At 39.5% G+C, this 14580-nt stretch overlaps 1 protein-coding gene across 1 annotated transcript in view; it reads right to left on the bottom strand.

The window, feature by feature from the left end:
• Positions 1–401, bottom strand: part of AGMO (alkylglycerol monooxygenase) — a 136023-nt gene extending 135622 nt beyond the window's left edge. The window contains 2 exon segments of the mRNA XM_061469229.1: positions 244–310; positions 313–401. Of these exon segments, the coding sequence (XP_061325213.1) occupies positions 244–310; positions 313–370 (125 nt within the window). The 5' untranslated portion in view covers positions 371–401.
• Between the last annotated feature and the right edge of the window lie 14179 nt (positions 402–14580).

Here is a 14580-nt window from a genome sequence, read left to right as displayed (position 1 = left end):
ACTTAAAATACATTAAAATAGAGTGCAGGGTTATACAGTTTACACAGGGAGCTTGCAGGCAGAGAGCCCAGGAGCGGAAGCAAAGACAAGGTGCTTTAATTTAGGTGCCGTCTCTCGGACGTTGTTTTTTTGGGCTGCCTGCGGTACCCGCAAGGGCAGGCGGCAGCCGCGCAGGGTGCGCGCAAGGTACGGCGGGGGATGCTGCCGGGAGGAGGGGGGAAGCGGAGCGGCGGTGGCTCTCACCTTCTCACGTAGTCGGGCACCTCCTCCACCTTGCGGAAGGAGCTCTCACCGGGCGGCAGCACGTAAAGAGGGCGCGGAGCTGCTGCCCCGGCGTGGTGGCCTGCGGGCCGCCTGCCTCGCTCTCCATGGCCCGGCTGCGCTGTGCTACGCGCCGCCGCCGCAGGTGCGCACAGCGAGGACCGCCCCCTGCCCAGCACCGCGACGGCGCCCGGCCGCGGAGCAGCGACTGGGGCTCTAGAACAGTCCGACTGCGTGTACCCACAACACCGGGGGACTTGAGGTTGCTTCGGGAAGAACCGCACATTTCTTTCTTCTCTTTCGCTCGTGCTACTTGGGAGGTTTTCTTGGGGTTCTGAGGGGGGGGTGGGGGTGTTGCTTTGTTGGTGGGGTTTTTGGTGGTTGGTTGGTTGGGGGAAGAGGAAGAAGGTTATGTGTCATCATGTACATGGCCCACTCCTGGGAGTCACAGAATCACGAAAATCCCAGAACGGTTTGGGTTGGAAGGAATCTTAAAGCTTATCTAGTTCCAACCCCCTTCTGTGGGCAGGGACACCTTCCAGGAGACCAGGTTCACCTGGCCTTGACAGGCACAGCTTCTCTGGGCAACCCATGCCGGCGTCTCACCACCCAAGTAAAGAATTTCTTCCTTTTATCTAATTAAATCTCCTGTCTGACAGTTTAAAACCAGTCCTCTTGTCCTATCACTGCATGCCCTTGTATAAAGTCTGTTCTCCAGCTTTCTTGTAGGCCCCCTTTAGGTGCTGAAAGGTTGCTGTAAAGTGTCCCTGGAGCCTTCTCTTCCCCAAGCTGAATAGCCAACTCAAGTAAAGGGAGCCCTCACACACCTAGCCACTGCATGTCCCAGTTCCCTTCTCCCCCTCAAAGAAAAATAATCTCTAAACAGCGCAGCTCAAGCTGTCCTTTTCCACTTGTAGATATGTTTCCACTTGTAGGTGTGTTTCCACATGCAAAAATATTGTTCAGGTTTTGACTTCTGAATAAAAAAGCAAAATTGTATAAAATTAAAATGTTAAGGGTGTTGAGAAACAACTAGAGATGTGGTTGTTTGCTCCCATGTTCAGCTGTATGGGTCAGTTGAGCACTGCCCAACTGTGGGTTTTAAACTTTCAGAAGAGCTTATCACAGCTCAATTCTCCAATTAGTATGACTATACTAGAGGTCGACTCCAGCAGCTTTTTAATGCTTTCATTTATAAAGAAATGAAAACTAGGGGAATGCAAAGAAACAGTGAAAACAAGTGTGTGCGAGATCCATGTAGGAAAGTACTTTTAGAAAAGGGAATAACGACAGGCTTTGTACATTCAGGCCCCAAGTCTGAAGCTCAGGAGCATGCATTTTGCTGTCAAATGTTTCTGAACCACACTTGATATGTTTGGTGTTAGTACAAATAATAAGCTTTGTGATAAAATAGATTAGCCAGAAATAAAATAACACAGTGTCCCAACAGCCCCTTCATATCAGATGTTCAGTTACGGTCTTTCCAGAAGAAATGGACTGTAAATCCTGCTGTAAAGGATTTTGCCACAATTTAAATCCTGCCAGTCATTAAAGAAAAGTTTTCTACTTTGAATCAACCCTTAGTTTTGGGACTGTAGCAGGTAACTTCAGATGAAGTTTTTGTTTAGAAAAAGAAACAATAGAAAGAAGCATAGAGAAATTGACATTAAAATAATTGAAGTAATGCACATTTATGATGTTTGTATTAAATGTCACCATTTAAACAATATTCTGCATATTGATTTGTTACATTAATTAATAATGTAACAATTCTGTAGTGCATGAATGTCAGAAAATAGCAGGAAGTGCCAATTAAAATATTTTACATTAAGTTGAACAAAGCCTAAGTGTTTTCAAATGGCATTAACGGTGAAATAGATTTAGGCACTCTTAATATGTATAGCTTACACTAGTACTTGATAAGTAAAAAAATAATAAACTTATTAAAATGCTTTAAAATTACATCCTAGTGTTCTCAGCTTCAATGGTGATTTATGGAAATTTGAGAATTCTCATAGAAATCTAGTTATTAACTTCTAAAGTCTGAATTCACCGAAATGAAAACATGAAATTTACTCAGACCCACACAAATCAACAGCCTTCTGACTAGATCTTCATTGTAGGCAAAGACATTTGGTAGAAAGGGTTTGCTTTTTCATTTAGATTAGCCTAAGTAGTTCCATGGCATAAGTCCTTGAACTTGCCCTAACCCCAGCCACACCATCCCAGCAGGCAGCCCCGAGCCCTCTGTTGCTGTGGTGCTGGTGGTCATCTTGTTCCACTGTCAGCTCCCACATTATCAGTGAACAGTATCTACCTGGAAGGAGAACGATGATTAGCAGGGCAAGGGAGCCCATAGTCACACAAGGTGAGATAGATTTCAGGTACCATAGAACCACTACCTCGTATCACACCATTCAGCAAAAGAAGAGAATCCATCAGGCTTTGGGGACTTTATACTTCTGTAAAAATTATTATTTTAAACCTCCATTTCAGTGTAAATTATCACCCAAGTATCACTGTACTGAAATTCTTGTTTTGAAAACTCAAGGAAAGAATTTGAACTTGATTATGCCTCACAGGGGAAACAGATGGGTTGTGTTTTCCAGCTTCTGAGTCCAATGAAAAATAGATTATAGCAGTACAATAGCTACACTTCTGGTGAGAACAATGATTTTTAATCCTATCTGGAGCATCTATGACTTTTAGACAAGCTTCAGTATAATCTGCCTACAAACGTAGCTGCTGTTTTCTATTTAAGCCTTGAAACTTAACATGCAGTTTCCAGTGCTTGCCCTTTCTTTTGTTAAGAAAGGAACAGAAAAGCATCCAGGAATGTTGCTTTAGTGGAAGCACTACCTCTCTACCAGACAATGATCTCTCCATTCTGTGACTTTTTTTTCAGGAGTTGATTTTTATTCCAGTTATTTTCTGCAAAGAGTTAAATTGCCTACTTTTTTTTTTTTAATTTACAATTAAAAAATACGAAAATATAGAAAAGTAGATGTTTCTCATCCTATACTGCCATCAAAAATACAGAAGGATGTTCTGTCTGGAAACTAGGATTCTGCTGTTGATTAGTAGATCGTTCCAGTAACTAGGGCAACAAAAGCCTCTGTTCTACTTAGAGGAAATTGAGGAGCTGGCCTAACATGATCTGTAGGTGGATCATATTTTGTTTTCTCTAAAGAACTCCATCCCACCCACTTCATGAACAGAGAACGCCCAGACGCTTCCTGTTTGGGTCTCTCAGAGCACTAAACCAGCACTAAATAACAAACTCATAAAGGGAATTAGGGCAGGTTGAAATTGGAATGGGCGATATAGTCTGCCTTGGCAGTCATTCCCAGCAAAGTGAATCATATCCAGAACCGAGCTGGGCTTAGTATGCTTTATTTGCGTAGTACTATTTTTGAATATAGAAAAACTTTAAATGAGTACATTTTGATGAGCTTCTATATTCATGCTTGGCAATGGATGTCATTAGGGGAGCACTAAATGCATCAGTGTTATTATAAAACTGGTATTATATTTTGAACATGGTCTTTGCCAGTGGTAAACCCTACATTTTACAGTATCTTTAAAAAAAACCAAAACTACTTGTTTATTTGTTCATATTATATAAGCTATATGTATTAATACCAATTCTTAACAGCATAATATTGACTCCAGAAACCTGACGACAGGGATGTTCTGCATGTTAATCAACATCATGCCATGCATTTAGCTACTTTGCTAACTTTCCATTATTTCTATTAGTAGGTCTGCTAGCTATAGAATGGTGCTCATATACAATCATGCAGGATTATTCAATTCAGTGCAACCAGTAAGCAAAGTCAATTTATTCAAGGGTTGCCAAGATGTCTATAGAGAGTAACACACCCTTCAGGCAGTCTGCTTGATAAACATCCAGTGATAAATGTTCATACTAGTCTTAGAACTTTATCCTCTACATTTATTTGTTACTTGTTTACTGTGTGTAAAACACAGTCATATGTCTGATAGTTATGTCTGCTTTCTGTTATGGAGAAAATATACATTTCTAAAAGTTATTATTTAAATTCCCTTTTTTTCCTTATTCTCTCCCCTAGTGCATTGACCACAGGAATTATTTTCACCTCAGACTCTAGTACCCTACTTAGGTGGGCCAAGCGTTGACTTTCTGCTGGAAAGTGGATGAATAGCACTGTTCTCTCTCCCTTTTCTGACAGGCTTCTTCTACCATTCAGCTTGGCCTGGCACAGAGACTGACAGGATTCCTCCATGAGTTTGTTTACTTAACAAACTCACATAGCAAGAAATTAAGCCAGAAGAGGAGTAATTTTGCAATTTCCTAGTGCAGTAGTGAGCTAAGTGGCTCATGAGAGGGTCCAGGGGGTGCAAGAGCTGCATGAAAGTCCAGGAGAAAAAAGGGCAGATCCCAGAGCTACAAACGACAGATGAGAAAATGAGATAGAAACAGGACCTCATTTCAGCAGCAGCAAGTTATTAGATAACTGAGCAGCTCATGGAGTCACAGCCTCCTATGCAATTGCCAAAAATATGGCTTCAGCAGGCTATCGTATGTCAGCATTCAACTACATCCAAACAGTTGATGGTTCCTTGACATCAGCACTTCAGTAACTGCCTTTTTCAGAGTTACCCTTTTTTCTCTAAAGCTTATGCCTAGCAGGATGGAATCTTTTATTTGCCTATTCACATAACTACATGTGTTATATACTGCATTTTATGCATGGGGTTTGGCTGGACAGGAAAGTTCCCTGGTCTTCCATGTTCTAGATGCCACACATGGATGGGGTCATGGGGCATCTTCTGGAAGGAGGGTACGTAAGGGACAATCAGGCTACGAGGAAGACAGGAAGGGATAGTTCAAGAGGTATAGCAGATGAAAGGTATAGCATGAGATGGGGAGGCAGGGGCCTGATCAGCAAGGGTACAACAGTGGCTTAAAGTTGCAGGAGGGAGGTTATTCTGGAGACCAGAGGAAGTTTGGCAAGGTTGCTGCAAAGCTCAGACATAGGTCTTTAGGTAATGGCTCACCCTGTTAGGCCTCAATAAACAGCAGGGGAATTGGCACTCATGCTCTGTATTTTCATTAGTCCTCAAACAGCAAAACCTCAGTTTTCTGTATTTCAGAGGCTACTTTGGTTTAGTTTGTATTCCAATAAAACAATATCAGAGATAGAAAATCCTTTCAGTGTGGTTGCTATACTGACTGCAAGGAAGACTGCTGGGGGTGTTCATCATGAAGCTCTGATTTTGGGGAGCAAATCACAAGCAGAAAGCCCTCCATGTTTCCATGTTAGCCTTCTTGAACAGTGCTGTAATAGCAAGAAGTTCCCTAGGGAACCTAAGTAGTGTTTTGAGCCCTTCCCCATTTCCAGCTGTGTTGTGCACTCTCGGCACTTTCCTTGTGCAAGCCGTGGTGGTCATTAAGCTCTGTGCTGAGGCATTTCAACATGCTCCATCAGCAGAAAAAATAAAACTAAATGGTAAAAATGGCTTCAGTTTGTCTGGAGTGAAGTCAAGACATTCACAACAGGAAGAATGATCAGGACGACATGGCAGTCTAGACTTTACCCTGCTGAAGAAAGCTTGGGAATTTCAGAACATCAGACTTATTATCTCATGCCTAGGCTCTGTAGAAATATTTGTCAGTGGACAGGCATGGGGTCTGACTAAGTGATTGTTCATCCTCTGCCTGCATGCCTCATTGCCTGGGCTGTTCAGCTGCCCATGGGTGGGCTTCTAGGCTGCCCCATCTTCTGAGTGCTTAGTTACCAATCTTCTTAAGAGATGAACTCCCAATAGGTCACTTATTTGCACTCAAAGTTGGCTTCTTGGGCTGCCTATCTCTGCACAGTCCGAAACACCTCCACAAAGCTGCTTTTAAGCCATGAAGAGCCATTCACTAGCTGACTTGATCATGCCTAGTTCTAATGCAGACAACACAGCTGCCTGGTGAGTCAGGAAGCAGTCATCAGGGTACTCAGACCAGCTGAAGAATCACGGAATGATTTGGGTTGGAAAGGACCTGAAGATCATTTAGTTCTAACCCCTCTGCCATGGGCAGGGATGCCTCATCCTTGACCATGTCATCCAAGGCTCTGAATAAGGCAGAAACTTTTTAAGGGCATTTCTGATTTTTTTCTCAGCATTTTCTGCTCTTGAAATACTTTAACCTTTTGTTCCTACTGAGGAAAAATGTGTTTTGTTTTTTTGGTGGGAGAAGGGATGGGAGTAACTGGAAAAATAAATTCCATCTTCAAGGCAGGCCTATCAAGTGACTTTAGAAGAGCAGCCTGCCCACCTGTTGTGAGTGCTTCCAAATTTTATTTGGCATGCTCTGCTGTGCAATTTCTTGCACTTTTATTCCTGAAAAAAAATCTCTTTTTAGATTAGTTTATTATGAATACTAGGGTTCAAGTTGCTGCATGTTGTAGATATGTCAGCATTATATAGCTTACAACCTCACATTCAGGATAGATATCATACCCCTCAAGATCATTTGATCAGACATGTTATAACTTATTATTTAATAGATCTTTGTGCCACCTGACCAGTAATTATAACTGTTTTTTATTACCAGAATAGTCTTTTGTGATTTTTAATTAAGAGCATATCAATACTAGGTAGATCCAAAGTTATGAAATATTTCATTACATGAATTGTTGCACATGCTACCATTTGACTGCTTATGCACAGGCAGGGATCATTTGGGTCATTTCTGAGTAGAAGCATAGGAAGTACCACCTCTCAAGCAAGACTAAGCAAAACACTGATTTTTTTTCTTTATCATAAAGAACAGTCACAGAGAATTATAAAGATTATTCATGTATATCTGAACTTCAACAGAAAGATGGTTACCATAAATTGACTCTGAACATCTTTCTAAAGATATATTATAGTACCAGCAGCAGATTAACTTTATAAAAATCACTGGGTAGTATTTTAAAGCTTGAGATTTTCAAGCATCATCTGGCATTAAATCAACTATTTTTCTCTGTCATGAGGAGCAGGTAATAATTTCTTTTTCCTAGGAAAATCACACAGTTTCTGCTTCTGCCTAGCCTTCAAATCCCCAGTCCTTGAGGGAGAGATTATTTTCTGTAGATGACTCCCTTAAATAAAATACAGTGAGGTATAAAAGCTGAGTGCAAATTAATGTGTTTGAACAAAATAAAAAGTAAAAATAAACAGCAATCAATACTTAACCACCAAAGGTGGTAGAACACCTTTCTAGAGGTGGAAATCTTTTTCTTCTAATGAATAAATTATCCGGGCCTCTAGCAGGCAGCAAGCCTCCTGTGCCAGTAAGCCTGGTAGTAGATGGACATTGCCACCCCATCACCAAGTGAAGTCTGCAGTCACTGTCCTGTGCCACCCCAGAGCTAGTGCTCACCTCTGGTCCAGCTGCCTTTCTACCCCTCTGTTAGTAGAGTTTGTTCCCCTCCCTTGCCTTTGAGCCTCTGCATCAATGCTGCAAATTCAGGTCTGGGGGCAGGTCTCTGGCTGGCTGGAGCCACAAGCTGCCAGCCTCCAGGGAGTCTCCATCCACCACTCATCCACAAGTAGCCTCTTCCTACCTTTCCTTTGTTATATCCTGCAGCTGATGCTCATGCTGCTGCAGGGGCTGCCTGAAGCACTTGCTTGTCATCCTTGGAAGCTTCACAGTCACGTATTTCCTCCCATAGCTCCCTTACCTAGTGACTAAGTACCTCTGCCAAAGCACATCTCCCACAGTGAGATCACCTCAGGAAGAGGCACTAGATTCTCCCCACAGCTTAAATCTGTGTAACAGAATCCTTTGTAGCTCCAGTACATTTGGTGTACTCCAGATAGTTTATCCCTTATGTTGAGGACCAAACCTTACAATACTGTGTGTAATCCCATCCTACTTGGAGACATACCTGCACAATCTTCACACCCTAGGTGGCTCTCTAATTTCAAAATACCTATTAGCTGAAGTGCTACTGACCTAAATAGATTCTTTCCTAATCAGCAGTCAGATAAAGACAGAAGTTGCTGGCCCTTTTTAATTGACACTCTCCCTTTCAGAAAGCAACTAACTGAAGCTGTTATCTCCAGAAGGCCGTGGAAGGTTTCAGAAGCAACTAAAAGCTGAAATTTGAAGAAAAATTAAAAACAGAGGAAAAACTAATTAAGAAATGAAATCTGCAATTATTTTTTTTTTTTGGGGGGGGGGGACATTACAAAACCAACCTTTAAGGAACACAAACAAGTGAAGATTCCTAGAAACCCTGAAGTTTCTGGAATATTTGAAATCTAGAGCAAACATCTAGTCAGGGGTCCTTGTACAGGGTAGCATATGATGAGGTAATTAAAGGCTACCATAATACATAAGCACTGAAACTATTAAACTTAAGGATAAATGTTTTCAGCCTTTGAGTGCCTTTTGTTTTGCAAGCTTGAAGTTCATTTCATGCCCCAAGCTTTTTAATATAGTATGAAAAGCAAGAATAACTCTAAAAGTGATTTGATAAAATAAAGGATTGAAATGAGTACGATCAATCAAATTACAAGTAATATATATGTCACATTTTGCCACAGCAAAACCTTTTTTTTTTTCTCTTTTTTGTATGATGAATGTAAATGAAAAAATATATCAAACTTCACCTATGCATGCACATCACTTTCAAGAAAAAAAAGGTTATCCACTGCAAAAATCACTTAAGAAATGCCTGGGTTTTCCTCATTCATTCAACTTCCAAAATTTAGTTCTCCATATATTCGTGAATGTTTCTAATCTCTTTTTATGTTCAGGGAATGAAATAGGCTTCAAATTTGTATGTCATAAGTATGGAATGTATTCCCTGATATTTACTTGTGGGGAATCCTTACAGTGTTACAGAGTAACTTGCACAGCAGCTGCAATCAAGATGTCTGTAAGGTTTCTTTACTGTGCTGTTTACCTGTTCTGAAACACTCGTTGATTTAATATCTGAGCCAAAGCCCAACCAGAATAGGAAGATTTGTATGTGCAGTATTTTGGGGAATGCTTAGGGGGTTGTGGAGGTTTCTGCACCAATATTTCAAGATACTGGGAGACAAAATAGTGAAAAATTAGAAAAAGGTTTTGTAAGAGTTCAGATGCAACTATCGAGGTCAGTTCTGTCTACTTAGTGTAGGTTTGCAATGAATCAGCTCTGCAGTTTTGACATGAATCATCTCTCTAGCTTTTAACAGACTGACAAGCTACCTGGGGAATGCATGTTTTCTTGAAGGACAACAAAATCTAGCACAGGCTACATGGGCAATCTGAATAAAGCAAAACAATTTATAAAATACATTATTCTGCATTTTTCAGTTAAAAAAAAAACAACAACAAAAAAAAAAACACGAAAACAAAACCAAAAACCAGCAATGCATTGACCTCCCAGCTCTCTGGAGTTAACTTGTAGATTGATGAAGATTTAGACCATGGTTCTGTCAGTAAAACTGCTGTTGACATACTTCAGCCATTTCTGTAACACGGTTAGTCCTTTCTTTTGTGCCACAGCAATGTATATATTTGGATTTGGAATGCAGTGAGAGAAACAGATGGGATGGAAAGAGGGGAAACCAAGAATAAACATAGACTTTACCAACTCTTCAGAATTAAGGAAGTTCATATTAACTTCACTTTCCTTGAGAAGTGTCACTGAATACAGGTGTACCTTTGGAGCCCAGGTGTTGTCACATAGCTAAAGGAACTTGAAACATGTTGATCTGTATCTCCAGTATAGCTCTCTGTATTTTTTTGCCTTTACATATTTTCAGCCTTTTTACCTTTTGACCTGAGCAAATCCTGGCTTTTACTCTAATGTAGTGAGAAAAGAAAATGGTCAATGAAAAGGCTTCTTAGAGGATCCTTTCCCTTTTTTCTGTGTTTTGGGTTTGGTTTGGGTTTTTTGTTTGTTTTTCCTCTGCTAGACGCTAGATGTAATGATCACTTACAAATCTGTATTTGCGTTAGTATTATGGTACTGTCGGTGACATTAGGATATATTTGGTGTGGAATTTTTAACTACAAGGTAAGCAAATGGTGTGCAAAATACTGATATCTGTCACATCCAGTCGTTCTGCTCCAGTAAAGCACATTCCCACATAAACTTCTTCCACAGACATTTTGTCTTACTGGCACTCTCATATCAAAACTGTCTTGGCCTTTATGCCAACTGGCATTTCAGAAGTTGAGAAATTTCTTTTTATTTGCCCAAATCAGAAGGGGAACAATCTCTACATTATTATTCATGGCTCCTTTGGGCAACTGAAATTCTCTGCATTATTCCATTACTCACATAACTACTTAATCTAATTTCTGAATCAAATCTATGCAGGAAGAAATAGTGTGAAGACAAATGAAAATTTCATCGATTTCCAAATTTAAAAAAAAAAAGGGAAAGTAGCATTCTAACTGAAAACATTATATATCTCTCTATATATATGTATGTATGTTCTCTCCAAGATTCAATTTTGCTTTGTAAATGTTTTCTGTGTTGAGGATTTTATTATGATCAAGTTTATTCTACAACTTGATTTAGGATGAAAACCAATTTAAAATATCAATTTTTCTGCAGAACAAGAATTACATTTCCAAAATGTTCACAGTTTGAGTACTATATGGCCATAGATGTCCTATAGATACAATAGATATGATCTGTTGAATCCGGTTAATTGTATCCAAAGGAATGATTTGATTTAATCTCAGATATGTCACTAAGTCTTCACTTGATTTTGTAATTCACAAACACAGAAAAAAAGATCTTAAATGTCCTTAAAAATAAGGTTTCCTTATTGCCTTGAGCATCACAGCATCACTTGTAAAATGAAATGCCAGATTTTATGCCAGATTATGGTTGTACTTGAATTGGAGAAGATCAGTGTGGGAACTGAGCTGATGTTTTTGTTTCCATACACTGTCATCCTTTCTTTGCATTTTACTGATACAATGCCCAGGCATGATTTTATTGATGCTAGTCTGGGGAATTTGCAATTACTTAGTTGATATGTGAGATGTATCTGCCAATTCATAGTTACTGAAAATCACAAATTGTTTCCTGTATAAGTATTTGTTGCAATCATATTTGACATTCCCAGTTGAATTAAAAAAACAACAAACCAACCAACAAACAAATAAGAATTCACACATTGTTTTCCTTCCAGATAGGAGAAATTAAAAAACAGAGGAGTGAAATCCAGCATCCTGATTAAAATGCAATTTATGTAATTGCAGTAATCAAGCAGTGCTAAGTAAGCAAAACTGCAGTTGCGGTTAGCTACATCATTATTCACATTCGCTTATTCTGTTGTCATTCTCTGAATTATTATACAGCTGCACAGCAGTGATAGGCAAAACCAGGGATAATAGGTGCTTAGGGTTTTCATAAAGCTGCATATACCTTTATCTTGATTCTTTAGATGCCAAAGGATGATAATCTAGTCTTTTGCTGTCAAAATTTCTGAGAAACCTCTATCTGCCTTGGTCCTTAGAGCTTTATCGGGCTCAGCAAAGATGACTCCAAAAGGACTGTTCAGTTAAAAAGCCTTTTTTTACATCCTTGTGATTTTCTGCTGTTCTGAGGCAGTGGAAGGTGTTTGCACATACCTTGCAAACATGTTAGGAGACTATAGTCTCCTGCTAGAATTAAAATAAATTTCCGTATTGAACTGTCAAATGCTACATTGACAAAGTAAGAAATTCATAAAGCCGTTGTAGGATGGACTGAGTCACAAAGTTATGGCTTCATACTCATTTAATCCATACTGTGAGTAGGTATTGGATGGAGTTTAGCCATTAGTACATTATAGCATAGAAACAATTTCATTGCAATTTTCAGCTTTTTTTCCTTTCTTTCTAACCAAAAGGTGTTTACCTAAGCCTCTATACTGCAACCTTAATGAAGAACCCATTCTAAGAAGCAGATACAGGGATTTTGATAGGTATTCAACTCAAGCCAAGAAAGGGTTTTAGGGTTTTGTGGTTTTGTTGCATAATGAAATGTCAGTGGTATATTTCAATAAATATACTTACACAAAGTCTGCTTTTAATTTCACAAGATGCTAACTCCAGCTTCATCAGGCTTATCTTCGTGCCATTGCTGGATCTTTAATTCTTCTTTTGTTAGTCTCTTAAGAGTCTGTATAACTTTTAACAGGAATCTGGCTGAGCCAAAAAGGAAATCATCTCAATAATGCTGCATGCCAGTGCTTTGTGTACATCTCATTATCACAATATGCTAAGTCAGTCAGAGGCTAAGCATGATATTGAAAACACAAGAGGAAGTCCTTATGAAAGTAAAACTGTTCTTCATAGTAGAAGACTGGTAGTTCAAAATCATCCAGATGTCTAAGGGTTGATCAAAACTGTAACAGCACTAGATACTCAGTTGCTTACAGGACTGCTCTTTATCTCAGTGTCCTATCAATCTATTGTAAATCTTTTGTCCAGGGTTCTGCATAAAACTGAGGAAAAAGTGGGATTACTTCCATCTCTGATGGAGCAAAGAATGGAAAGTCTTGCTGTCAAAGGGAGTAAATGTGCCTGTGCTTTTCTCATCCTCATTTTTTTAAACCACTAACAATGTCATTCATTCTGAATATCAAGATTACAAAGAGAAAAAGGACTGTTTATTCAAAAGACCTTCTGAAAATGGCATAGGAAGTAGGAAGCCTTGCATTTATACTGGTAATCCCTCACCTCCTAACAGCACTCATCTGCTAGAGAAACAGGAATGTTGTAACATCTGGCTCAGTGTGGTGAGTTTTCATCTTCTGTTGGGAGGGCTGATGTCATGTAAGAAACAGAGGAGCAGACTAACTATTGTAAATGAGAGGCAGCAGCAGTGCTTATCCTGGGAGCTGGGCTCATGGATCACTTGAATGGCTGCCTGCAGCCCCCATGTGTTGATTCTGGCCGATTAACCATGCTATTAATCTTCAAAAAGCTTTAAAGCACAAGTGTTTTGGAGACTGAATGTAGGTGAGAATGTGCAGGTGTCATTTACACAATACAGCCATCTTCCATGCTTTTTTTTTTCCCAACAAACAGCTCTCCTGGTCATTTAAAGCACGGAAGGAAATTCTTTCCACCACCTTTTACCCTGTCTGAAATTACTGAGAGCATCAGGATTAACGTTTTGCAAAAAGGCAGTGCAAACATTAAGGAACAGAAAGTCAGTTAATAAGAATCAGAAGGATATTTGTTTTGGAAAATTTATACACTTCATTCAACCCACATCATTCAATTTTCAAGTTTTGAGTGTCACCACAATGTATTAGCAGTCCACTTTTAAAGAAAAGAGTCACTGCATGAGTCATCTCAGTCCTGTATCAACCAACATTTTAATTCTCTGTAATACTCTGTTCTATTCTTTTGGGAAAGAGCAGCATACCAGAACAGGGCAATTTTAGGCAATTCGAGGGTTATACCATGCTTGACACCTGACTTCACTTTGGTAACACCTGCCTGAAGAATAATTAGCAGGCCACTTTTAAAGAAAGAACTTCCATACACCACAGATGGCATTTTTCATACCAGACAGGCAATGATGTATGTTGGAAGTGAGCCAAACTGTCTGCAAAAACTGTGAGAAATTCAAGACAGACATCTGAGTGGAAGGAAAGTTTTACCTTCCTCGACACCCCTACCCCCCTGCAATCATTTGGGAACATCTGTTCAAACCTACCTCTATATATAATGCGTCTTATTTTTCTTATCTACTAAGGCCACAAATTTTAGGAGAAGGAAAGCAGCGTAGCAAGTTTCTTCCTATATTGGTTATGAAGGCTACAGTTGAATAACATAATGTGATGATTTGCCAGCTATGGAAATCCTATATTATAAGACTCTTGTCAGAACGAAGAACAAAATTTTCTTAACTGGCTAGTAATATGAGGTCCTGGAGTCACATTTCCATAAAGTGGTCCTAATTTTCACTGTGTACTCAAAACTTTGTTGAAATCAGGATACCGTGTGTCATAACGGAGGCACAAAATCAACAGTCACTTTGGACATTATTGGCTAATGTCTTAATCCTGGACTGTTCACTGATTTGTATGAACTTTTGTGTGTACTTTGGGCTAAATCCAAATCCCGGTGAAATCAATCGTAATCTTTCCTTTGCCATCCATAGCCTTTAGATGAGGCCCTTTGCTTCCTTAGAAGAACCTTTACTTCTTTCTTGCAAACATATTCTATATAAAAGTATTCCTAAGAACCCTTCAAAACAGAAGGGTCATCAGAATCAAATGTCTTGCACAAATATGCTAAAATTGGAAAAGTAACAGCTCTATGTTGTACTTAGTATCATTTATGAA

The sequence above is a fragment of the Pezoporus flaviventris genome, unplaced genomic scaffold (assembly GCF_033815535.1).
Source record: "Pezoporus flaviventris isolate CSIRO_AGI_PZ_B2104156 unplaced genomic scaffold, CSIRO_AGI_Pfla_v1 ptg000055l, whole genome shotgun sequence".
Lineage (NCBI taxonomy): Eukaryota > Metazoa > Chordata > Aves > Psittaciformes > Psittacidae > Pezoporus > Pezoporus flaviventris.
Note: the sequence above shows the minus strand (reverse complement) of the source record. Positions and strands in the feature narration are given on the sequence as shown.